Source organism: Dermochelys coriacea, chromosome 9 (genome assembly GCF_009764565.3).
Source record: "Dermochelys coriacea isolate rDerCor1 chromosome 9, rDerCor1.pri.v4, whole genome shotgun sequence".
In the NCBI taxonomy this organism is placed as follows: domain Eukaryota; kingdom Metazoa; phylum Chordata; order Testudines; family Dermochelyidae; genus Dermochelys; species Dermochelys coriacea.
In genome coordinates, this window is record NC_050076.1 from 74,754,718 (window position 1) to 74,782,112 (window position 27,395).

Here is a 27,395-nt window from a genome sequence, read left to right on the forward strand (position 1 = left end):
ATGCCTAAGCTGCCTGACTTCAGACACAGGGTTCCTATTCGTGCATCACTCAGGAAAGATAGATGCCTCTTTGCAGCCTGGACTTAGTTGCCTATCTCTGAGAGAGGGGCTGGGCCTGTCATCTGCATCTCCTATTGGCTAGGTTAGGTGGCTCACCACCTAGCGTATTGGATTTTGTGGCTTGCATTCGCAGCTGCCCATCTCTCCCAGTTCATTGTATAGACTCCTTGACTGCTTTATGGATCATTCACAGTGTTGTTCCTGTGATTTTCCAAGACACATAAAAATTAGGCACTTAGCATGGCAACTCCTAAGTCTCTCTGGGGATCCCACCCTTAATCACTATAGCTGTATCTACTTAAGGTTTTTGTTTATATCTCCTGTCATCCTGGTGCATCACCCTGAAGTAGCAAGAGTGGGATCATGATAGTACACTGGCCAAATTTTCTTTTGTTTCACCACTCTTTTACCTAGATCTCCCTTGAAAAGGAGGGAGGAAACGAAATGATTGCTAAGAATCTGTTAAGATTTTCAGGGAAGAGATGATGACAGAAAGAAAGGAGTGAATGCTAGCTGAAGGGGTTAAGGAAACTAAGAAGGGATTTTTAAATATAACAGAGCGCAAAGTAATACCAGTACTGGAAGTAATGTTGGCTTGTTAATAAATGTGGAAAGGAATTAAATTAATTATTAAAAATGGTTGCAAGTCTAAGCTCCCTTTTAAAATCTATCTTCAACAAGCAAAATAAATGAAATAAGTGTGGTGAATTAAAATTAAGATAGACTTTATAAAATATATTTTGTCATTAATAAAATAATGAAATAAATATCATGAGAAAAATCATTAAATATTGCAAATGGCAAGATATGTTGAGTAAGAGTATCATAATTTAGCCCTAAACTTTATAGTATAAGAAATGGACAGCATTAGTTTTAAAGAACACCTCTCACCAAACAAATTTGACAACTTTTTTGACAGAATTTCTAAATTAGAGGATAAGATAAAGTTGTACCATAGAAATAGCATATTTGTAATTTAAGTAAGCATTCAGCAGAGTGGTCCATGAAATCTTATTCTCGGCAATTAATAAAATCAGCTGGATATGAACATTGTCACATAGATTTGAAACTGGCCAAAGGATCATAAACAAATGTGTAAAAGTTATAATATATATGACAAATGCAAAGTATTAAATTGGGGAGAGGTGAGTTGGAAAGAATTGAATGATATTCTGCTAGTCAAATTGTATTAACAGAATATATAATTCAATGAATTTTGACTTTTTTTTAAGCATTCACAGATCGTAGGCCTGGCTTGATGTAAATAACTTGCCAATTTCATAGTGGGCACGATTGGGAAAGTAAATGGAAGGTTAAGTTGTCATAACAAGCAATCTTCCGGAATCAAGATGGCTAGCTAAGATCAGCAGGAACATCCTGGTATTAGTAAACAAACCTAAATGTGAATTAGAGGTCAGATTATGCATGAACAGCACTTGGACAGAGCACACTTTACAGGGATAAGTTCCTACAAAATAACCAAGCCATGCCAAAACATATTGTGCAACGTATAATAAGTGTAATGTAGTGTGTAAATGTATATAAAGGAAGAGGTTTTCTGTGTAACTTTGGATGTGTGGTATGCCCTGTACCTGATCAACTCAGAGGGGCTTTGCTGTATGCCAAATAAATGTAAACGGGGGAACAGTCCCGTTATTGTGGGAAACTTTCCTGGCTTTTGCATTACCTCAGTGAAGTGGGCTAGCGAAAGGATCTGAGTCCTTGCTCCCACTTCCTTTACCCAGTGGCCTCCCTGCCCTGGAGGACTCCCCTTTCACGCTCCTGTCTGGCAGAGTCCTCGTAACCCCAACAAGGCTGGGCCCAGGATTCCTGGGGGGCTCGACCCCCAACCCTGCTGTGGTCATCATAAGCTTTCGTGAGCTACAGCTTACTTCATCGGATGCATTCAGTGGAAAATACAATGGGGAGAAGCTCACTTCATTGGATGCATTCAGTGGAAAATACAGTGGGGATAATCTCCCCACTGTATTTTCCACTGAATACATCCGATGAAGTTCTCTATGTATATAAATCTCCCCACTGTATTTCCCACTGAATGCATCCGATGAAGTGAGCTGTAGCTCATGAAAGCTTATGCTCAAATAAATTTGTTAGTCTCTAAAGTGCCACAAGTCCTCCTTTTCTTTTTAAATGAAATGGGATGACTTAAATGTAGGCAGAATATTCCATGGGATAGATCGTATTGTCTGTGACTGTATGACTTGGGTGGTTTCCGGAGTCACTGTAGATCAGGTTTCAGAGTAGCAGCCGTGTTAGTCTGTATTCGCAAAAAGAAAAGGAGTACTTGTGGCACCTTAGAGACTAACAAATTTATTAGAGCATAAGCTTTCGTGATGAAGTGAGCTGTAGCTCACGAAAGCTTATGCTCTAATAAATTTGTTAGTCTCTAAGGTGCCACAAGTACTCCTTTTCTTTTTACTGTAGATCAGGAGCCACTGAGGGGAATTTAGGGTGGACAGAGGAGACTAGCTATTTTTAGAGAGAGAATTTTAGAGCTTTTTTACTTCCCACTGTAGATTGTTTTTCTTTCCCCCCCAAAAGGACAGAACGGTGGAGGGAAGTGTCTGAGTGAAAGCAGCAGTGAGGGGACGGTTAGACCATGGCTAGTGCAGCAAATCTTAAAAAAGAAAGGGAGGACTTGTGGCACCTTAGAAACTAACAAATTTATTTGAGCATAAGCTTCTGTGAGCTACAGCTCCGAAAGCTTATGCTCAAATAAATTGGTTAGTCTCTAAGGTGCCACAAGTCCTCCTTTTCTTTTTTGCGAATACAGACTAACACGGCTGCTACTCTGAAAACAGGCCCTCGCTTTTTGGTGAGCGCCTCTGAAAGACGCAGGCAGCGACACACCCCGTCTTCCGGATTTTGAGGCGTGTAGGGCTGGACCCAGCAGGGGCAGGTCGAAGAGCGCTGGAGGACCCCCTAGCCCCCAGCCATGCTATAGACCTGTCGGGAATCGGGATACAATAGGTGCAGGAGGACCCTGAGGCGCTAAGTGCCGTGGGCACACCGCAGACAGCGCTCTGTCCAGCAGCCGCATACCCACCAGCCAGGAGCCCGAACATTAAATCGCCCGCGTCCCTTTAAGGGCATCCTCCCTCTCGCGAGAACTACACTCCCCATAATGCAAGGCGCACGAAGCAGGAGCGGTGGCCGCAGCAGCTTCCGCCGGCAGCCCACCTTGAATTGCAGGCTTATTTCCGCCAGTGTAGGTCACGTGATCGACCCCCTTCCAAGATGGCGGACAATCTGCCCTCGGAGTTTGATGTGGTGGTGATAGGAACCGGTATGAGAGTGGCACCCTCGGGTCGGATCTGGGCTGTGGCTTTGGCCTGTAGCGCTCTGGGACGCGGGGGCAGAGCTGTGTGGGCGGGGCAGTGGAGGTGGGGGCTAGGCAGGGGGTCGGAAGGGCTGTGTGGAGCTGCAGGGACGAGGTGGCGCCGGAGAGGCGGGAGCTGTGCGTGGAGGCTCGGGGGACTGAGGCCGGGGGTAGGAGACAGCAGGCACGGTCGGAGGAGTTGAGGCTAGGGAGGACTGGGTGCCAGGTCTGTACTTATGGGGTGGGAATCAGAGCAACGAGGCTGAAGTAGGGGGGGTTGAGCAGGTGGCTGGAGGGGATCGTGGAGCAAGGTGAGAATTAAACACTATAGTGGTGGGACCAAGGACTGGTGCAGCTGCTAGGGAACGGAGATCAAGGGAGTGAGGCTGTGGACATGTTGCTGAGTTATGGATGGGACTGGGATTTTAACAAGAAGGTGGATCAGGAAATAGACTATGGATCTGAGGCATGGGTTGGGGCCAGCGACTGGGAATCAAAAGGCATGAATTGTGCCTAGGAAGAGGGGAGCTGAAGCCTTGGTGTCAGGGCCAGGTATTCCTTTGGTATCTGTAGCCTTTTTAGACTCTCATACACTTGTGACCAGACCTATATAAAGTGGTCTTTGTCCTGGTTGAGTTAAAATATTATCCTTAAGCATTTAAAGTTTTTAAAAATTTAATCTTAGGTGACAGGATCTTCTTAGATAGTGTAGGTGGTAGATATTGACAATCTCTCTAAATTTCATTCACATAAACAAGAGTTGATGTTTTACTTTCAGGCAATTTAAGGTAGTTTTAAAATATCTGATTGAAACACAGGAAAAGATTTACCAGGAAAACAAACTTAAAATTTTCTCCTTTTGTATTCATTTTGAAGGGGATTTTCTGCCCAAATAACTGAACTGAGAGCAGGCAGGTGTGTTTAAATATTTGCTATTTCATAGAACTCCATGCTGATTTTGGCCTAGCTGAAACAGCTCTTATAGAAAACCGTGAACTATTGTGGTTATTCCTGTATTTTGTACAAAACTAAGATTATTCCCATCCCATATATCCTCTTTACTTGAGAGTCACTGGCTTTTGAGCCCAATCCTGCAATCAAGTCTGGCTAGGTGGATCCAGGCACCTTGGTGGAGCTTCTTGGGGTCTGCTCTGATCCCAGTTCTTAAATCAGAACTCTCTCTCTCTCTCTATAATTTTCTCTCTTTTGATGTAAGCAGTCATGTTCCTGGTTTTTTTTTTTTTATCGGGGAGGACTGATTTAAATCAGAGCAACAACTGATTTTTTTGAACCGTGATTTAAAGGAGCCAACAGGAAACATTGATTTAAATAAATTTTAATAAAGCTTTGCATTTGTACTTAAAATTGACTCTCCTAGGTCCTAAGCTTTAAAACATGTTGATTTGCAGCTAAATATAGCTTTATGCTAAACTTGGTGCCTCTTTTTACGAAACAGGAGGATACACTATATCTATGCATATTTATTTAACCAAGTACATAGCTTGACTTGCATCTATTCAGATTCATATTTTTTACATTTCTTATGTTAATGGTGAATGATCTTTTCTTATTTACTAGAAGATTAACTTTTGATGTTCAATTTGTCATGTTCTTGTTTGGATTGAAATTCAATTAACAGAATTTAAAAAAACTAACTTAAATGCTTTGGATAGGTTAAAAAAGTTTTATTAAACAGTTTTAATACACAAAATATGTTTTATCTAAACTATTTAACTGTAGTTGTGAATTGAACTGATAGTGACCAGAAACTGAAAAGGAGCACTTGTGGCACCTTAGAGACTAACAAATTTATTTGAACATAAGCTTTCATGAGCTACATGCTCACGAAAGCTTATGCTCAAATAAATCTGTTAGTCTCTAAGGTGCCACAAGTGCTTCTTTTTGCGAATACAGACTAACACGACTGCTACTTTGAAACCTAACCAGAAACTGTGCCTTTCAGGATTTTAGAACTAGAAAAGCTCATCTTTTCGCATCTAGTTTTTATTCATAGATTGGAAGAGAACAAGCTTTCCTGCTTTTTCAACTTACAGTGGTTTCTTAACTTTAAATGAATTAATGATTGAACTGAACTAATTGAATAAACTGAAATGAAGAAAATATTTTCTGCATCCGCAGAAGAGGCTGTTGCTATCACAAACTGGTTTAGTACTTCAACAAATTCTGCTTCCAAGTGCTTAGCTAATGATTTACACCAGTTCAGGATTTGACTTTCTTTAAAACTTTGCAGCAAACACATACTCCTTAGTATTATTTTTATTTATTTTAAATTATTTTAATAGACCATAATAAATTTAGGCCTTAACATACTCTGTTAATTTCCAATTTAATTTTAAATGTTTATTTTTTAAAAATAAGCTTCATTTAATTTAAATAAATCAGATTTTTTTTTAAAAAATTTTTTGTATCCTTTCTGTTTTTATTAAATTCTTGTGTGCCATTCAAATTAACTTGCAGTCTTCTGAACCTTTAAACTGGAGGTATGAGAGAATCGGAGAGAGATTTGTATTGATAGACATACCTAAATGGCAAATTCTGGGAATACTTTCTGTTTAAAAGGTTTAGTTGAAAAAACACATTCCTATTGTGTGTGCATTATTCAAAAGATTTCTTAGTTAATATAGGAGCTAGGAAAAAATAGTAAAAGCTGGCTATTTTTCCATTCGTGAATATAACTGCTATTAAAGGTACCAAATCAAGATCCTTGGGTGAACCAAGAGACACGTATGGGCTATTCATGTAGATCAGTAGCAGGATTGAGGCCCTAATGAAGAAACTCTAATAGTTTCCCTGGCCATTCAATTCTTGGTTGTCAGATAGTGTGAGGAAGAATGAGAGGGAGTGGTAGTCAGGGTATATCAAAATTCCATCTTGTTAAAATTTAGTGATTAAAAAGCAGCCAAGCCTCATTTTCAGTTTACACACTTCTTTACATATAGTGAAAAAGCTCAATCGTATTAATTGCATATCTGTGATGTATAAACAATTAAAAAAAACAAAACAAAAACCCCTTTTCTGAAAGTCAAATCGGTGTTTGACCAAGCTAACCCATCTTGCCTCTCAGATACCAGAGTACTGAGAGTGGTATAAGAAACTAAATAGGACAGAGTATAAACCTATGATGGAGTTTTATTGCTTTTCATGGTCAAATAAAATACATAGAAAGCAATTGCCTCACTGCTTCAGATCAATTGTCTGTCTACGCCAATGTCCTGTCTCCAGTGGTGGCCAGTATTTGATGCTTCTGATGAAAGGTGCAAAAATACCTTATAATTGCCAGCTATGGAATAATCTTCCCATAGGGAAAGACTTTCTGACTCTAGTAAGTTATTGGCTGATTTATACTCTGAAGCCTAAGGGTTTCTCTTATTTTTCTTACTCTGTTGTGGCTAACTTACAGATACCCAATGTGCATGAATACAGACAGTTAGATGCTATTTGCTTATATACTTTAGGTATCTCTCTCACCCTTAGGTTAGGCACATGCAAGTGTATGTGCACTATTGACTTTAAAAATCTCATAGTATAAATTATAATTTTTTAAAAAGAAATACATAGACTAAATGTTTGCCTAAATGATGTAGGTAGAAAAAAAATTGTCATTGTCTATAGGTTCATAGTAAATAAAATGACACACATAATCTATATTCCTGTATGTATTCATTTTCCAAATGTTTTCCCATTCATCTCATGTTGCTTCAGAATTTCCAGTTTGTTAGGGAAATATGCAGAGGTGAATTTACTTTCTGAAGAAAAGTGTTGCTGACAGGTTTTAACCTATCAACTCTTCTTAGTTAGGTTACAAGTAACAGGTTCTTTCCTCTGTCTAAGCAAGGCCAGAAAAATGCAAGAAGTCTAGAATGTTGTATAGCTCTGAAAAGTGCTTTCTAAAGCCTGGCATTGAAGAGGAAGTCTGTTTTTTCTGTTCTCAGACCCCGGAAGAGCAGAGTTATGACTTCAGGGAGCTGCTAGCTCCTGCCCATAAATCACAAGTTCCAGACAGCCCTTCTGCAGTTCCCTCCACATCATCATGATGATCTCCCAAGCTTCATGTCATTTTCTCATGTGACTCTGTGATGTTTCAGATAACTCAGGTTTCAATAATTGAAATCAATTATGGCTGCTCACCATCACGTTCTCATGTTTAACATAAAATCCCAATACACAGAAACAAGTATAAACCTTATGATTAACTTGCTGTACATGGCAAATAATTTTTTTTACAATTTGCCATGTCTAGACTGAAATATTAAGGTGTCTCGATTTCTTTCACTTGTGGTTGTACAAGGGAGATTATTTTGAATGCTGGAAATTATTAGAAGATGAAGACTGCCTGAGGACAGTGCAGCTATAGTTTTGCTATATTACTGAGGAAATAGGGATTTTTATCTTTGTAATACCTTCATGTTGTGAAGGTTAATCTTTGTGAATTAGTAATTGACGTGCTTTAAGACAAAGGCTATGCCCTTTGGATTGGTTAGTCCTTGCTGCATGGAAGCTTTTACCTGTAGTTAGTGATAAAATAGATCTGCCATTGAGGAGGAGTTACTCTGTTCATCTTCTAAACTGAGGGTTTATACTGGATCTTATCTATTTCAATTTATAAAAAAACCTTAGCCATAGGCATTTATACAAAAATTAAAATATCAATCAAATACAGAAGTTTAGATATTATGTAGGAATAGAATTTCATGGGGTTTTCAAAGCAAATCAAGGTCATCTTATTTGTCTGTATATTTCTAGTGCCCAAAGACTCGAAGTAGAATTAGGGCCATATCATACTAGGCACCCTTCAAACACTCAGAGACTCAGTCCCTATCCTGAATAGCTTATAGTCTAGCAAACATGGAGATAGGGGAAGATAAGGGGACTGAGATAAATTACTTAATTAGCTCTCTAAAACTTATTTTTATTTCAAATAAAATATTTAAGTAGTTCAGAACCATAATCTGTCTCTAAGTGCCCCTCACCATACTTGTTAGTTGGCTGACTGCTTGCAGAAATGGGGGTTTGAAGAGGGGTTAGAAGGAGAAAGAGTATATGCATGAGGGTGGACTGAAGAATGTACAGTGGCATTTAGTGAGAGGCAGACAAAATGGGTGCTGGAGACAGGCATCTTTCATGCTGGGGCAAACAGTAAGAAACCAGAGGTTAGTAGGAAGGGGCAGAGTTGTGAAGGGCCTTGAAGAGATGTACAGTTTGTGGTGGAAAGCAGGGAGTCAGTGGAAGGATTCAGTGAGGTGAGCGTTATGGTCAGGGCAAAAGACAAGGAAGAGATTAGCAGCTGCATTTTGTACGGCTTGGAGGGGGGGTGTTTTATTTTAGTTACCTTTTCCTTGTACTTTAGAAGATATCAGATATTGCACATTGTATTTTAATTGGCTAAACACATTCATATTGGAAGTGACATATTTTTAACAGGGTAATAAGGCATCTGGAAAAACTGACAAGAAATGTGGTGGATTCTCCATCACTTAATCTTTAAATCAAAAGTAAAAGTCTTTCTAAAAAAGATACACTAGTTCAGTGGTTTCAACGTTTTTTCATTTGCGGACCCCTCAAAAATTTCACATCAAGGTGTGGACCCCTTTGGAAATCTTAGACATAGTCTGCGGATTCCAGGTTGAAAACCACTGCTCTAATTCAACCACAAGTTACTGGACTTAATGCACAAATTTCAGGGTGAAATTCTATGGCCAGTATTATGTAGGAAATCAGATTAGATAAACAATCCCTATTAACTTTGCATCATATGAATCTACGAATCTTTGCAATAGCAGTATGACTAAACATTATCAAACCAAAATGTTCTTGTTCAAAAGATGCAAAAGAGAGAGGCTGTTGTGGGTAGTCAGTTAGGATATTGCCTGAGTTCTGGGTTTCTCTGCTTTTTGGTGTTGACTTAATGTTAACCTTTAATGTGTAGTCATTGGTATTTCATTGTCAAACAATTTTTGTAAAACATTAAAATATTTATGCTGACTTTTTAATGCATATTAGTAATTAAGACCTTTTACCCTTGCATAGGCTTTTCCTGTTTTTGATTATATAATTTGTGTATCCGGTAATTTTAGTGATTCAATTAAGTGGTGACATTAGATTTGAATTTGTTCTTATTTCAGGTTCATTTAACTGTTTTCCCCATGGTGAACTTAATTAAAATGGAACCTTACGCTAAATTCCGGTCATCAGTTCTCAATCTAATACTTCACTTCTTTTCTTCCTCCTCCTCATAGCTTCTGAATTAATACCATGATACTCATGAAGTAAATGTTGTTGCATTTACTGATGGAACTGGCTTCCCTAATCACCAGTTAAATAGAGCGGGGGTTTTGTCCTGATACAATGGAAAGATAATTTCATTTTTTTTAAAGGAAATTATATACCGGTAATAAATTAGCTGTGTAGTATAAGAATGTATGCTCTATTTTTGGCTGTACTGTAGGTCTAAATCAGCAACAAAACTTTCGTTATCATAGTGAAGGTAAACTTAATCCCCCTTTCCTTAGAACGATAGATATAATAGAATACAAAACTGCTAACCACATCTTGAATTTCCCAGGTTTGAAATTAAGATATGATAAGCAAGCTTGTCCTGCTTTTTTGTGAGTTCTGTTTCTTTTAATCATAACATTTCAGAAGTCCAGGCTTTTTAACATCCTATTAAAGCCTCTCATATATCATTATATTTTGAATGCAGTATATAATTTTATTTTGGTTAAATTATCTAGTAATTGAAAAACCTGATTTCTTTAACAGATATAATACATGTCGTTAGTTCCATAAGCCATTACTGCCAATTTGGTCAGTCTTTGCTTTTTAAAAAATTTGTATTTTAAATGAATGAGTAGGAATTCCTAATCTGTCTGAGAATAGTAATATCCAATTTCAGAGGGCCTGATCTTGCAAACACTTTACTTACTTGAGTAATACATTGAAGGCCATGGGATTATCCATTTGGGTAAATTTATTCACATCAATATGTGTTTGCAGGATCAGTCTTGAATTAAGACGCATTAAAATACTGGTTATACTTATTAGACTTGGGGGAGGACATTATGAGCTCTTAGATAAAATTGTACCTTTTCAGAAAAAGGTTCAGAAAAAGGTTGTTTACTTGATTTACATGGTAGAATGGCACTGTCAAGTATTCAGGCTCATATACTTCTCTTTAAATTGTGATTAAAAAGAGAAAATCATAGACAGACCAATTTAATAACATTCAAGTCATGGTAGAAACCATTCCGAGTTAAGACTGATGCTATCTCTAATGTAGTGCCTTTATATTGTAACAGCACAGGTTAAGGATGCCGTGTCCGCCCTAAATTGAATTGCCTTGTTTGGTTGGAATATACTGCAATATTAACATTGCTTAAACTTGTCTGATATTGTAGAAGGCCTGTGTTAGCTTCTGTTTAAGCTGTAAAATAAAGGATGTTGTTCTCTAAAAGGTGGTTGTATTCTCATGTTTTGTCTGCCAGTAATTCTAATTTTTTTTAAAAAGTTATTCTTTATAAAAGCAGTCACAGTAAATTTTCTAGTTCTATGCAATTTTCTTTCCATTCTGGTCTTCGCTGGTTATAAATAACACATGAAATGACTTTCAAGGTAGAAAGCAGGAATCCATTTTGAAATATTCTATAAAATAAAGAGTGATTTATGGTTTCATATGATTTTGGCTGAAAGCACTCGGGCTTTGCCAGGTCATCAAAGTCCTGTCAGGGGAATCTATTATTTATTGTTCGATATGCTGGGAGTGGTGTAAGTACTTTATTTTATGTTTATCTTATGTAAGTATAGTGTTAGAAAAAATCAATTCCAGATACTAATACAGTTTAAGATATATCCTGGAAAACTAACCTAAAAATTATAGATGTGAATTATGAAGCAGAAGATTAGCAATTCTGATCTAAAAGAGAATTTTGAAAAATGAATAATTCCTAATGTTGCTGCAAGATATTTTTAGGATGTACCTCAGGAATTTTTCTCTGTAACTTTGCTTTCTCTGCTTATATTTTGGTTACTCTCCTTTTCATAAATAAGCAGTCCCATTTTACCACAAATATTTAGGCACATGATAGGGAAAAGCTGGACAGGGTTAGTTTGTTATAAGAGCATATGATATTCCTGTGAGCTTCTGAAATATTATGTTAGTTTCATGATACCATCTTTGTAAATAAAATGTAACTAAAGATATTTGTATACTCTCATAGGCTAGCAGAGTGGCACTTACTTGTAGTATTAATGTTTATAAGTGAGGGAACAGAGCTACATTTTTTTGTAAATGGGTAATCCCCTATCCTTTTAAGTGTCAAGTGAGCAAAGCTGATTTTCACTGCCACACCTAAAGTTTTTGGTATCCCTTTTCTTTGCCTTCTCGGTGACTTTTTCACCTGATTGCATTGGAGGTGTCATTCTTTCTGCTTTTCAAGTGCTGTCTCTGCTCGGAGTAATTGCTTGTCCTTACTGATTTAATTCCTGATTAGTTTGGACGTCAAATCGAAAAGTTTCTCAGACAATGCAACTGCTATTGAAGCCTTTTCAGAGTCCTTTTAAAACTGACAGGATTCTGCTCCAGAAGTCTTTAGCACAAGACACCATCACAGGTATTCTGTACTGCTCCTTCTACTTGCCTCATGTAGTATGAGTGTTTTGCAATTCTGTGAACCCTTCACTTCTCAGATCATCTTGCTTAGGATCCTGATGCTACCAAGACTGAAGTGGGGTAAAAATAAAAGCTCTAGTAATCTGCAGCCCTGCTTGCTGCCTCATGGAATGTGGTTGGTAGACTACCACACATCCAGAGATTGTCAGACACCAGAGCAAAGTTCTGTGCTGAGTATTTTGAATGGATTGGTTATTCTGTTGAGAAGACCTCCCCTCTCAAGGTCAAATATTAGACCTCCTGTCCAGCATAATGGGGAGCCTATCAGGTTTTATTTAAACTCCTGTTTTGCCTTTATTTTGAAATCCCTTTGAGCATTATGAGAAAAATCCCAGTGTAGAGTATTGGGAAACATCTATCTGGTCATCTGAGTATGTCTAATCTGAAAGATATGTCTCTGTAGTTTTTGTGTAGAAAATTTGATTCCAATAGGAAGAGGATTTAAAGTTTGAAACTGGACAGATTACCAAGAACTTGTCCACTTTAAAGTCACTGATGCATTGCCTGTGCCTACAAATGTGGCAGTGTTGTGTAATTAAGTCCTCTTTTGTGAATTATATAAAGATGTCTATATTAGCGGTAGGGTGAACACATAATTTCATTAATAGTGCAGGAACAGACCACTTTTCTGCAAGGAAGCAGAAGAAAAAGGAGGGAGAGAGGTCTTGGAAGACTCAGATACCAGTCAAACAGAACCAGCTGCATCTTTGTTTGTTCTCCTGTCTTTGTGGATTTTGTCCAGTGTGACTTTTCTTTTCATATCTTGGGAAATGTTGGTTTAATGTTGTCTGTATTTGTTTTTATTATGCTTTATATAGAATCCCTACAAATCCAGTGTTCCCAGGACATTTTTGTCCTTAATCAAACCCCTCCGGTCCTTGGTGTATAAATAGTACTATTAATCTCTTATAGTTGTAAGTACTCGGAGAACTGGCCATTCAAGACAATTTCAGCATCATTAATCTGTGATATCAAATTGTTTATGCAAAAGTTTTTTAGTATAGTTAAAACTGTGTGTGTGTGTGTGTGTGTGTGTGTGTGTGTGTGTGTGTGTGTGTGTGTGTGTGTGTGTATATATAGATAGATTTCTGTGTGTGGGGCATGTGTATATGTTATAGTGGCTCATCTCCCCGATTTCTTTGAAATTATAATGTGCTCTGGTGAGTTATTTGGATAAAACCTAATAATGTAAATCACAGGAGAAATGATTTTTGGAACTACACTAAAGACCGAAAAGTTGTATGCAGAGACGACATGTTAAAATATTATAAATTGCCAGTGAATTTTTAAAAAGTGGTACTGCTAAGAGAATAAGTATTTATTCAGCAATAGAATTAAATCATACTTAAGAAGAAATCATTAAAATAAAATTAAGTAGTGAGTAGTATTTTAGTGGAACTGAACCATGCTTGTTGGTTCTACAGGGTAAATGGGCCCAGAGACTCTCTTCTAAAAGAGGAGTGGAATGGACAAATATGCTTATTATGATCACTGTAAAATAAGTTTTTATGATACCGCTTGAGGGAGAACCTTGCATAATACTTGATCATGATTTCAGTCATCAGTCTGACACTTGATTTTGTTTTGTTTTTGTTTGAAAGCTGATATATGTATATTCCTGAATTCTTTGACCGTTTCTCACTTCAGTTTTAAAGTTTAATAGATCAGACATTGGGAACAAAAGAGCAAATTACTGAAGCTGTGGAGTTTTCCCTCATGTTACCCTGCCAGGTTATCTGATCGATGAACTGAAGTTGGGTGTGAGGCTGCATGTGTATTCAGTTTAGCCACTTTCAAACAAAACCTCTGTCTGTATATTTTTCCCTCTGATGTTCCTTCATTGGTAGTTCCATGACATTAAGAACATAAAAATGGCCCTACTGGGTCAGACCAAAGGTCCATCTAGCCCAGTATCCTGTCTTAGAATCATAGAATCATAGAATATCAGGGTTGGAAGGGACCCCAGAGGGTCATCTCGTCCAACCCCCTGCTCAAAGCAGGACCAAGTCCCAGTTAAATCATCCTAGCCAGGGCTTTGTCAAGCCTGACCTTAAAAACCTCTAAGGAAGGAGATTCTACCACCTCCCTAGGTAACGCATTCCAGTGTTTCACCACCCTCTTAGTGAAAAAGTTTTTCCTAATATCCAATCTAAACCTCCCCCATTGCAACTTGAGACCATTACTCCTCGTTCTGTCATCTGCTACCATTGAGAACAGTCTAGAGCCATCCTCTTTGAAACCCCCTTTCAGGTAGTTGAAAGCAGCTATCAAATCCCCCCTCATTCTTCTCTTCTGCAGACTAAACAATCCCAGCTCCCTCAGCCTCTCCTCATAAGTCATGTGCTCTAGACCCCTAATCATTTTTGTTGCCCTTCGCTGTACTCTTTCCAATTTATCCACATCCTTCCTGTAGTGTGGGGCCCAAAACTGGACACAGTACTCCAGATGAGGCCTCACCAGTGTCGAATAGAGGGGAACGATCACGTCCCTCGATCTGCTCGCTATGCCCCTACTTATACATCCCAAAATGCCATTGGCCTTCTTGGCAACAAGGGCACACTGCTGACTCATATCCAGCTTCTCGTCCACTGTCACCCCTAGGTCCTTTTCCGCAGAACTGCTGCCGAGCCATTCGGTCCCTAGTCTGTAGCGGTGCATTGGATTCTTCCATCCTAAGTGCAGGACCCTGCATTTATCCTTATTGAACCTCATTAGATTTCTTTTGGCCCAATCCTCCAATTTGTCTAGGTCCTTCTGTATCCTATCCCTCCCCTCCAGCGTATCTACCACTCCTCCCAGTTTAGTATCATCCGCAAATTTGCTGAGAGTGCAATCCACACCATCCTCCAGATCATTTATGAAGATATTGAACAAAACGGGCCCCAGGACCGACCCCTGGGGCACTCCACTTGACACCGGCTGCCAACTAGACATGGAGCCATTGATCACTACCCGTTGAGCTCGACAATCTAGCCAGCTTTCTACCCACCTTATAGTGCATTCATCCAGCCCATACTTCCTTAACTTGCTGACAAGAATGCTGTGGGAGACCGTGTCAAAAGCTTTGCTAAAGTCAAGAAACAACTGCTTTCCCTTCATCCACAGAACCAGTAATCTCATCATAAAAGGCGATTAGATTAGTCAGGCATGACCTTCCCTTGGTGAATCCATGCTGACTGTTCCTGATCACTTTCCTCTCCTCTAAGTGCTTCAGGATTGATTCTTTGAGGACCTGCTCCATGATTTTTCCAGGGACTGAGGTGAGGCTGACCGGCCTGTAGTTCCCAGGATCCTCCTTCTTCCCTTTTTTAAAGATGGGCACTACATTAGCCTCTTCCGACAGTGGCCAGTGCCAGATGCCCCAGAGGGAGTGAACCTAACAGGGAATCAAGTGATCCATCCCCTGTCACTCATTTCCAGCTTCTGGCAAACAGAGAGGCTAGGGATACCACCCCTGCCCATCCTGGCTAATAGCCATTGATGGACCTGTCCTCCATGAATTTATCTAGTTCTCTTTTTGAACCCTGTTATGGTCTTGGCCTTCATAACATCCTCTGGCAAGACGTTCCACAGATTGACTGTGCACTGTGTGAAGAAATACTTCCTTCTATTTGTTTTAAACCTGCTGCCAATTAATTTCATTTGGTGACCCCTAGTTCTTGTGTTATGAGAAGTAGTAAACAACACTTCCTTATCTACTTTCTCTACACCAGTCATGATTTTATAGACCTCTTTTCCAAGCTGAAAAGTCCCAGTCTTATTAATATCTCCTCATGTGGAAGCCATTCCATACGCCTAATAATTTTTGTTCTTTTCTGAACCTTTTTCAATTCCAAGCTATCTTTTTTGCGAAGGGGCGACCATTTGCATGCAATATTCAAGGTGTGGGCGTACCACAGATTTATATAGAGGCAACATGATATTTTCTGTCCTATTATCTATCCCTTTCTTAATGATTCCCAGTGTTCTGTTGGTTTTTTTGACTGCCGCTGCACATTGAGTGGATGTTTTCAGAGAACTATCCACAATTGCTCCAAGATCTTTCTTTATTGGTAACAGCTAATTTAAACCCCCATCATTTTATATGTATAGTTGGGATTGTGCTTTCCAATGTGCATTTCTTTGCATTTATCAACATTTAAATTTCATCTGCCATTTTGTTGCCCAGTCACCTAGTTTTGAGAGATCCTTTTGTAGCTCTTCACAGTCTGCTTCGGTCTTAACTATCTTCAGTAATTTTATATCATCTGCAATTTTGCCATGTCACTGTTTATCCTTTTCCAGATCATTTATGAATAGGACTGGTCCCAGGACAGACTCCTGGGGAGCACCACTATTTTCCTTTCTCCATTCTGAAAACTATGTATCCCTACCTTTTTGTTTCCTATCTTTTAATCAGTTACCAATTCATGAGAGCATCTTCCCTCTTTTTCCGTGGCAGCTTACTTTGCCTAAGAGCCTTTGGTGAGGCTGATTGATTCTGTTTAATCAGGTAAAAAGCTAAAAAGGCATGTGGTGCAGCTTCTTCCTTTTGACCAAACCTTTGGCATGTGGCCCATCAGGGAAATCTGCTGGCGGGCCGGTACGGTTTTACCTGCAGCGTCCGCAGGTTCAGCTGATCGTAGCTCCCACGCGCTGCGGTTCGCCATTCCAGGCCAATGGGGGCTGCAGGATGTGCTGCTGCCGCTTTCTGCAGCCCCTGTTGGCCTGGAACAGCGAACAGCAGCCAGTGGGAGCTGCAATTGGCTGAACCTGCGGACGCTGCAGGTAAACAAACCGTACTGGCCCGCCAGCAGATTTCCCTGACGGGCTGCATGCCAAAGGCTGCCGATCCCTGCTTTATATATTTTTGGTAAAAGCTACAAGTTAGTTACATTTTGAATCTAGGCATTCATGCATTGCTTGTCACCACAATACATGAATGCCTTACAAGTTCTAACTATTGCAGGGATCTTGCTATTAGGACTATCCAGTGAACTCCCCCAGAATTAGCAGTTACTGTGTTTAAATATAAGTAAAACTTATTACAGTAGGTCAGCTGTGTGACTACAGAAGACTGCTGTATTGAAAGTGCCTGCTCACTTCCTGCATTCCTTTGCTCAATGGTTCCCTCCAACACTTTTTTTTTATTAAGTGCCTCTCATGGCTTGTTTAAAAGATATATTTAACTGAATTAAATGTTTGTTTAAACCTTTTGCTACAAGAGTCCTGTGTAATTTGCCACAAGCATATTAGTTGTACAGTAGAAAGATCCAATTTCCATTGAGTAATTCAGGAACTGAGACACTTCCTACAAACAGTTGCAGCTGTATGTTATATAAGCTGCTTGGATCAGGAAACTTGTCCATTGTAATTACTGGAAAGAGCCTTGCACATGTGGGGCATTGTGTAACAATAAGTGGTTGCTAATCAAACAAAGTGAAGTGGGAAAACTAAAAGTAAATTTTGGGTTATATTAAGGTCAATTATATATTTTTTGCTGTAGAATTATTTTTAGGGCTGTCAGGTGACTAAAATGAATCTCTACTAATTGGGCTGTTAAACAATAGAATACTATTTATTTAAATATTTTTGGATGTTTCCTCATTTTCAAATATATTGATTTCAATTACAACACAATACAAAATGTACGGTGCTCGCTTTATATTTTTATTATAAATATTTGCACTGTAAAAAACACAAATATTTTTCAATTCCCTCAATACAAGTACTGTGATGTAATCTCTTTATCATGAAAGTTGGACCTACAAATGTAGAATTATGTAAAAAAACAAACAAAAAACTGCACTCAAAAACAAAACAGTGTAAAACTTTAGAGGCTATAAGTCCACTCTGTCCTACTTCTTGTTCAGTCAGTTGCTCAGACAAACAAGTTTGTTTACCTTTGCAGGAGATAATTCTGCTTGCTTCTTGTTTACAATGTCACCTGAAAGTGAGAACATGGCACTGTCATAGCTGGCATTGCAAGGTATTTACATGCCAGATGTGCTAAAGATTCATATGTCCTTTCATGCTTCAGCCACCATTCCAGAGGACGTGTCCATGCTGATAATGGGTTCTGCTCGATAATGATCCAAAACAGTGCGGACCAATGCATGTTCATTTTCATCATCTAAGTCAGATGCCACCAGCACAAGGTTGATTTTCTTTTTTGATGGTTCGGGTTCTGTAGCTTCCACATCGGAGTGTTGCTCTTTTAAGACATCTGAAAGCATGCTCCACATCTAGTCCCTCTGAGATTTTGGAAGGCCCTTCAGATTCTTAAACCTTGGGTCGAGTGCTGTATCTGTCATTGGAAATCTCCCATTGGTACCATTTTTGGGTTTTGTCAAATCTGCAGTGAAAGTGTTCTTAAAACGAACATGTGCTGGGTCATCCTCCAAGATTGCCATACCATGAAATATATGGCAGAATGCAGGTAAAACAGAGCAGGAGGCATACAATTCCCCGCCAAGGATTTCAATCTCAAATTTAATTAACGCTATTTTTTTAACGTGCGTCATCAGCATGGAAGCATGTTCTCTGGAGTGGTGGCCGAAGCATGAAGGAGCATACGAATGTAAATACCTTGCAATGCTGGCTACAAAAGTGCCATGTTGAACACCTGTTCTCACTTTCTGGTGACGTAAATAAGAAGCAGGCAGCATTATCTCCTGTAAAAATAAACAAACTTGTTTGTCTTAGTGGCTTGCTGAACAAGAAGTAGCACTGAGTGGATTTGTAGGCTCTGAAGTTTTACACTGTTTTGTTTTTGAGTGCAGTTACGTATTAAAAAAAAAATCTATTTGTAAATTGCACTTTCACGATGAAGAGATTGCACTACAGTACTTGTATGAGGTGAACTGAAAAATAAGATTTCTTAATTTTTACAGTGCAAATATTTGTAATAAAAAATAAAGTGAGCACTGTACACTTTGTATTCTGTGTTGTAATTAAAATTGATATATTTGAAACTGTAGAAAACATCCACAATATTTAATGCATTTCAATTGGTATTCTGTTTAATAGTCTGATTAAAACTGATTAATCATGATTAATTTTATTTAATCACGTGAGTTAACTGTGATTGACGGCCCAAATTTTCCCCTCTTTGAAGCACTAGATTTTGACTGGCCAGCTTTGAAAATTGACCTGTAAGAGCTCACTGAATTGAAATTCAGTCATACCTAACTTTCATTTCTTCAATTGATATTGGCACCTTAATGACCATGCCATATTTAATACATAATTTTGAGGCAATCTAGTTACATAATACCTGTATATTTATTGCATTTTTATTTATGAATCACATTACCATTAATGAAATTTAGGCTGATTCTTTCAGGAAAAGTTTCCAAAACACTTACAATAAATCTGAATCCCTGCTTGCAGGTGATTGATTAGTCTGCTTCTGCCTCCAATCTAGGCAGGCTGGGTGTAGCCACACTTTTGAAGACTCAGCAAGATAAATCAGTATCCAGGAGCTGCAGGAGGCTTTACCAGTCCTCCTGCTCAGAGAAAAAGAAAACAAAACCAAAGAGATTCTTCTTCTTAATATTTGGCTTATCAGATAACAAGCATTACTAGCATCTTATTCAGTCTTGGGGGTGTTTGTGGCAAGCTTGCTCAAAACACCCCTTTCTGATTCTGTGGTATAGGCTGCTGCAGCTTCCAGCATAGCATGTCTGAGCAGGCCTCTCTGGCAGAAATACCACACAGGCCAACCAAAGAAATGGCAAAGTTGTCAGGAAAGCCCACACAAGTCTGGGCTGGGCCAAACCCACTTGCCTGTTGGTCAGCCATGCCATGGCATCTGGACTAACTTGCTCAATTGCTGCAACTTGGCCATGTCCCATCACTTTCTCGTTCTGCTCCAAACAATCTGCTTTGGAAGGATGTAAGTAGGAGCAAGAAGGGCATAAGGCCCACAATTTATTTCAGACCATTTTGCGCCTATTCTCCTTGACAAGGTCTGAGTCAGCCCTTATGTAACTCTGCTTTGTGCCCTATACAAACACAGAACAAAGACAGTCCCTGCTCCAAAGAGTTTATAATCTAAGTCAGTCTTCCTGTGGTTGGAATGAAAGTCAGTTGCTCTGAAGTAAGGAAGTATTACTTCTAAGGGAATTTTTGTGGTGCAGAATTAAGTTATGTGCACAATATTTTAAAATTCTACAAATTTTATTTGTCAATAAATAAATGTGGCTCCAGCATGGCAGTGAGGAGCACAGGCCACTGGCTGTATTGAGGTGGAAGATCACCCTGAAGCCCCCACTTCCCCCAAACTGCCCCTGACACACTGCAAGGACTGGACCTGCCCCAGAAATAACCTGGGGCCCTCCCCCTCCATGCCAGGTGCATCAAGTTTGGGTGGGCAGGCTCAGCCCAGCAGGATCCAGGTGTGGGGTGAGAGGTTTCTGTGTGGGGCAATCCGGGTGCGGGCAGCTCAGTGGGAGAACTGGATGCACAGATGCTCGTTGGGGGGTTCCGGGTGCAGGGGCACGGCAATGGGACTCGGGGGATCCAGGTGAAGGTGGTGGAGGTCTGGGTGTGGGGAGATCTGGGTGTGCAGGACTCAGTGGGGCTTGATGGGGTGAGGGTCCAGGTGCAGCTGGTTGGGGATCAGTGGGGTGGGGGTCTGGGTGTGGGGGGGCTTATTAGAGGGGTCCAGGTATAGGTGGGTATGACTTGTCAGGGTGAGAGTTCAATGGGCCTGCTTAACAGGGAAGCCCAGCTGCTGCTGAGGGGATGCTGCATGCTTGGCTCCCACTCCTCCCTGTGATTCCCATGTCCTCTTTTACTCTCCTTTCCCCCCCACTCCCACATTCCCCTCCCCCTGCCCTATTCCACCCCCCCTTACCCTCCCTTCCCTCAATTTCCCCACCTCCCCTTACCGAGGGCCACCGCGGGCACCCACTGTTGTACAGAAAAAAGGAGGGCTCCCTGCACACAGAAGGGGAGCACGACTGGCACTAGGACCAGGAGGCGGCATTTAGCCGCAAAGTCAGCGGAGTCGAGATGCAGCCTCCTGGGAAGCTCTGCTTGCAGAATGACGGGGCAGTGGCATGTAACCCTGTGTGCCCGCCCCCCAAAAACTGCACCAGGGCTGTCCCCCCGCAAGTGGCTTCCCTTTGCTTCTCTGCTGTTTTCGGCAGGGAAACGCAGGAAATCTGTGGGGACTGCGGGGGGAGGCTGTTTTCTGTGGGCGCGCAGTCCTGCAGACCCCCCAGGAGTAAAGTGTTTGTTTATATGAATTTCTTGTATTCAGTAATGTGTGGATTAAAGTTTAAAGGAATTAGCTCGATGAAGCAACTTTGGAAGTACCTTGAACTGTCTGGATCTTCTCTGATATGGCTGCTCTCGGCCTTCTGTGATTGACACATTTGGTTCTGCTTTCAAGGCACTGCAAGCTGGGGAAAAACTTGCTATAATGGATCTGCAGACTTTTCTCCTATAATAAAGAAAATGATCATCTTAACTTGCATGAAAATTTCCTATTTTCACTATTTTTAATTCTAGAATTTCATTGCAGAATAGTTTACAAGGAAGCAATGCTTTTTACTTAAATTTGAAGTGGAAAGGTATAAATGGCCCTGAAAAGTAGGCAGATTTCAGATTTTAAAATTTGTAGATCTGAAATGTAGTATTAAAGACAAATTGAAAAGCTTGTTAAAAACATATTAAATAGTATATTACCAAATCATTAACAGAGTTTGTGTAAGACTTAGTTTTAGAGGTAAATACATTTTAAAAAGCTGAAAATAATTTCCTCAGAGTTCAAGGTTGTTCCTTTGCAACTGTTTATTCATTTAATTTTTGTGTGTGTGTGGCCAGTACCGACATTTAGGTATATGACAAACAAAAACAATATCACATTGTTTCATGCATTAGACAGCACAAATAACCATTCCACTCTTCTGTGTAGCCCCAGTGCAGTACAACTAAAATCTCAGTGAGACAAATACTTCACAGTTGAACAAATGCTTGATCAAACAGATGTGTTGTGTGCTGTACTCAAAGTAAACCTCTATTTCTGCCTTACCAACAGAAGGTGCAAGTTCCACAGCTAGAGACACTCGATCAAAAATTAACCTACTGATTTTCAAGAGGGGAGATCTAGGGACTCTTGGGAGTGTGGGAAGTATCTCAGCTGATCTCCCTGTCACATGGATCCTGATCCCAAGCCCATTGAAGTCAACTGGAATCTTTTTATTAGCTTCAACAGGATTTGGAGGAGGCCAATGATGCATATAGAAATTGGAGAGAATACCTCTAAAACCTAAAGCGCTGCATGGGGAGTAATCCTAACTTCTGAGATCTTGCTAAATTTACATTTAATAATCTACCAATGCTTTTTTTTCAAATATTTAATAGCTCATGATGTATCTTTTTCTTCACTATCTCTTTCCTATTGTGTCCATTTGAATATAGAAGTGTCATCTTTGACAAAATCCACCATTTCATAAGGAGAGAATTTAAAAAGAGCTAAGCAATCAATATTTAACAGAATGTCTGAATTCTTTTTTCATGTGGGTTTGCCTCCCTTGTAACTTGACCTCTTCCACAGCTGTCCACAGGCTACTACTCTTGCCCACAAATTATCTACTTATAGCACTTTGTCTCTTGAAGCAAAACATGAAGCCGTGTGCTGGCCTCATCTTCTGTCACTACTAGTACGTAGCAGTAGGTGGATTGAATACTTAACTGCAGCACTCTGGAATAGCTGATTAGAGAGAAGTTTTTATGAGAATATATCTAGGTCGGACAATGTTAAATGCAGTAACAGGACAGTATATGATTCATGAGATACACTTTGGCTATCCATAAATTGCACAGCTGACATGGAAAAGTTACGTAAATTGTTTAGTTAACTGGAAACCAAAGAGAAAAGACACTTAAATGATGTAAAATGGACAAAAGAAGTAGGAAAAGATTTTTAATCTAAATGTGTTACTAATTAGGAATAAAATATACTTACTACTACTAATTATTTAAAACAGCATATTTATCAGTTGTCATTCAAGTTTGTCAGTGTGTTTAAAACAGTTTAAACACATAGTCATGTAATTTAAGGTGTTAAGTACTTGAATTGGAATTGGAAGCACCTAAATTCTTTTTTATAAAACTAGCCATGATAACTGATACTTAGGAGGCTTGGATCCTGGCATCTTTAGGGTATATTACCGTAATTAGATTTTCTTATAGAACAAACACTCCTGCCATACATTCTCAAATTATAATCTTGTCAAATCTTGAAAACTCTTTCGGCTTAGTTGGTAGTAGGATGGGAAATTTCCCTCTTTTTAGATTTATGCTTGGTTCATGATTCTTTAGATGGTACTTCTTCCTTTGATTAAACTCTGAAGAGGTTCCCCTGGTATTGCATTAGGTGCACTGTTTCTGGGGGTGTAGCATCTTTCGGATAAGATGTAAAATCAAGGTCTTGACCACTTGTAATTAATTATTAAAGAACCCTGTGCATTTTGCTCAAGATCAATTTAGGACTGCTGTTCTAGCCAAATTTCATGTGGGTAATTACGTTCTGTCTATCGAAAACTAGACCTGCATTTTCAGTTGAATACAGCAGTCATCTGTTGTGCTAAATAGTTACCTAGTATTGCTGTTACTTTCATCCTTAGAGGCTGCTGCACTTCAGTGGTGAGCCTGCATGTTTATAGTTTGTAAAGTGGTTTTTGATGTTTGGGGTGTTTGTGTAAGGTAATAAACATAAAATAAGATTATTAGATTGCAAATGCTGGTTTTGAAATCTTTGTATGCATTGCTTTAAGATTTAGAGGCTTCTGAAACTGGTGGTGGGGCCAAATGGCACAAACTAGAGGGGTTGTCTTTTGAAATAAGATATTCTGGTACATTGCATGGTATATCAGTGAAAAAGAGCTGGAAGCCTATGCATAATATGATTCGTAAATGAACATCAATTGGCTCAATGTGCACATAGAAATGGAACATTTCTTGAAAGTTTGAAACACTGCTACAGGGAAGCTCAGTGCCTACTATTTGAAGTGCCCTTTGCCTATGGAATTGTCTAGTAAACAGAATGAACTTTCCCAGAATGGATGCAATTGTTCTTTTTTCTAAGATAAAAGCCATGTATAGCATGGTATTTCATCATAGTAAAGTAGTCAGTGACACAACAAAGTCGCACTGAATCTCCATAACTTTTTGTATTTTGCTAGTTGAGATAACAATTTTCACGATTCCTCAAAGTGGTAGGTCTTAAAAATGAAAAAATTGCAAGAAAATCTGAAATTTTACCTTAGTGCATATGATGATTTGAAATAGAATAGCCCATGGTTCATGCTGATTCCTGAATAAGGAAGACACTGTCATATTTTGTTGACATTGTACAAAGGTAATTAATTTGATCATCTTTAGGGCTTGGTGTAGGCATTTGTTTGCGACTGAGTATTTTAAACGTTAGACAGCATACTGTTTAGTACTTAACTGTACTGGACAAAAAACTTTTCAAGGAAAATGAACTGGTTTGAAAGGTAAAGTATTTTTCTATTTAGGCTGGCTAAATATTTTGTAATGCTTTTTTTCTCTGCTTTTTTTTTTTTGTAATCTGATTTTTTTAATTTTATGTGAATAAAGTGGATAATGCTAATTTAATTCTGGGGGGAGGGAAGGAGTAATTTTTAACTGCCCTAGAGAACCTGAGCTGGGTAGAAGAGTTGTTCTGATCAATGTCTTAGGACCCAGGGGAAAGGAAGCAATTGAGTTTGCATTCTATAGTTCTAAATCCAGCAGTTTTTATTCTGGCAAATAATTTGTTGACTTCAACGTGAACAAGCCCTAAATAAGAACATGAGGTCATGGCTACACTTTGGGGAGTATAGTGGCATAGCTAAGACACCAGCCCATAATGTGGATTCAGCCTGCAGTGACTAAAGAGGTTTTTCCATTGGTGTTGGAGCACCACCTTTCTGAGCGAAAGTAGCTAGGTCAACGGAAGCATTCTCCTGTTGATTTAGCTGCTTCTATATTGACGGTTGGGTTGGCATACCATGGTGTTTGAGTGTAGATTTTAAGTGTGGATTTCCCTGAGTTCAAGACCTTAGAATATTACATTTGATGTCTGGATCCTCCTAGTGTTATCTAGTCTTGGGTTCTAGGGTTAACCAGGACTAGGCAAAACATTTTTAAACATAATACTTAATATTTTAGCATTTTTTAATCTAGTACAAGTCTTCAGTTTTTCCTAGGGTTTGAGCTAGACAAATGATCACTTGATTGTAGTATAGACCAGGCCTCAGACTGAGTTAAGTCGATAAACTGCCTTACGTCTACCTAACTGTGTAAGCATCTTTAGTCTACAGGGTATACATCTCCCCCTTATCCTTTTTTTTTCAGATATCCATCGCTCATCAATAGAGGAACATGTTCCAATTTACGTTGGTCCTGATCCGCATATCCGTTGTTTGCACGGATCAGGACTGACGTGAATTGGAACATGTTCCCCTCTTGTACAGTACTGTACTTGCATCTGCTGGCCACATTCAAGGCTTATTACCTATAGAGGACATTCTCCATGTGATTAAGGAGATGGCAGGTGAAGGAAAGCCCATTGTAAAGGAGTTTTGGAAGTCCTACAACATCTTGAATGGTGTGGAAAACATTGTTGCGTAGTGGGAAGAGGTCACTTCGGAATGTATGAACAGCATTTGGCACTGTGCATGGCCAGATGCTGTCCACAGCTTCATGGGATTTGATGCTGTTCCTGTTCCCGAGCAAGAAAACGTCAAGTTGGTGAAGGATGTCTGCTTCGAAGAAGTGGAGGAGGAGGATGTACAGGAGTTGTTGGAATCTCATGCTGAGCAACTGACAGGATATCTGAAGAAAGCAAGGACTATCATGATGATGACGTAGGGCTGGAAGCCAGGAGTCTGACAAAGAATCTCTCCCATTTCTTTGGATTTCGGGATGAGATAACGGAAATCATACAGAGTGGGGATCCATTTTGTGAACGGTTTGTCAAAGTCTCCAGGGCTCTCGATGCAATGGCTTGCTACAGGGAGATGTATCGTTCAAAGATTCATGCAGGAGAGCAGATGTCAATAAAATCCTTTTTTAAGACTTCTGAAACCGAAAAGCCAGCCTAAGAAAACCCTGCCACCACCCAAACCTAAGTTTAGTGTAATTGACACTTTATTTATTGTATTGAAAATGTTCTATGTGTTTGAATGGTGTTCTGTAACCGTGCCTTTGTGGGTCACAACTGACAATACCAAATTCAGGACAAACTGCTGAGAAATTAGTGCAAACATACCCCAAACTGGGGGTTATTCCTCCATAAGCTGTACCAGCACAAAGTGAACTTCAGTCTCACCACACTGGCTAACGAGAAGTCAGGTAAGCAGATTCCGTAGATATTCCAGTCCTTGTATCGCCACCAAAAACACTGGATTTAAAGATGAGTGGTTCCTTGAAACCAGTCTCATCAAACAAAAGGTTCTTCTGATCCCAGAGGACCAGCCACACACAGGTTAATATATAACTCAGATTTTTAACCAAAAACACACTGATGCCAATCCTTTAGTATCTAAAATCTAAAGGTTTATTTATAAAAAAAGAGAGAAAGGCGAAAGTTAAAATTGGTTAAAGAATCAAATATATACAGTAATTGCAAAGTTCTTGGTTCAGGGTTATAACAGTGATGGAATAAACTGCTGCCTTGATAAGTCTCTGGTTGCTTCCTAATAATTGGAAGGACCTCAATCCCTTGGTTAGAATGCTCCCATTAATATAAGTCCATAGTCCAGAGGTTTGAGCAGGAAAGAGTCAAAATGGAGATGTTTCCAGGGCCTTTTATAGCTTCTGCCATATGGAGGGAAATTCATTGTTTCAAACAAAGCCCTCAGCACAGCTAGTGGAAAATTACAGGAAAAAGAAAGAGTTTGGAGTCACATAGGCAAGTCACATGTCCATGCATGAATTTGCCTAGTCACAGCAGAAAATCATTATCTATATCTCAAACAATACATTCACAGGAAAGTCCCTTCAGGGTAGGTATGTGTGACGTTCCCCTAGTGTTATCTGCACCACTCCACTGCTAGGTCACTCTACTACACCTCAACTCTGGGAGCCAGCCTTACCCTGCTCTGCTGTGAGAACCCCCACTCCTGAGCTGTTCATGCACAGCTTCTAGCATGTCAGCTGCTTGGATTGTGCAACCAAATGACACTAGCCAATATCTTCGGCCCAAGACACAGCCCTAGGAACCTCCATCTTGCAGTGTCCAGTTATGCCCGCTGGATGCTGCAAGCTTGTATGAGTATGTCAGTTTAACAAAGAAATTGATGTGCACCA

The 27,395-nt window shown here is 39.5% G+C and overlaps 1 protein-coding gene across 2 annotated transcripts in view; it reads left to right on the forward strand.

The window, feature by feature from the left end:
• The first annotated feature begins 2,925 nt into the window (after nt 1-2,925).
• The window catches only part of CHM (CHM Rab escort protein), a 139,872-nt gene continuing 115,402 nt past the window's right edge, over nt 2,926-27,395 (forward strand). Inside the window, exon 1 of one of the 2 annotated variants that reach the window (XM_038415687.2) lies at nt 2,926-3,367. In XM_038415687.2, coding sequence (XP_038271615.1) covers nt 3,319-3,367 — 49 coding nt within the window. In that variant the 5' untranslated portion in view covers nt 2,926-3,318. The remainder of the gene's footprint in view (nt 3,368-27,395) is intronic. The other variant, XM_043491826.1, reaches the window with a different exon arrangement.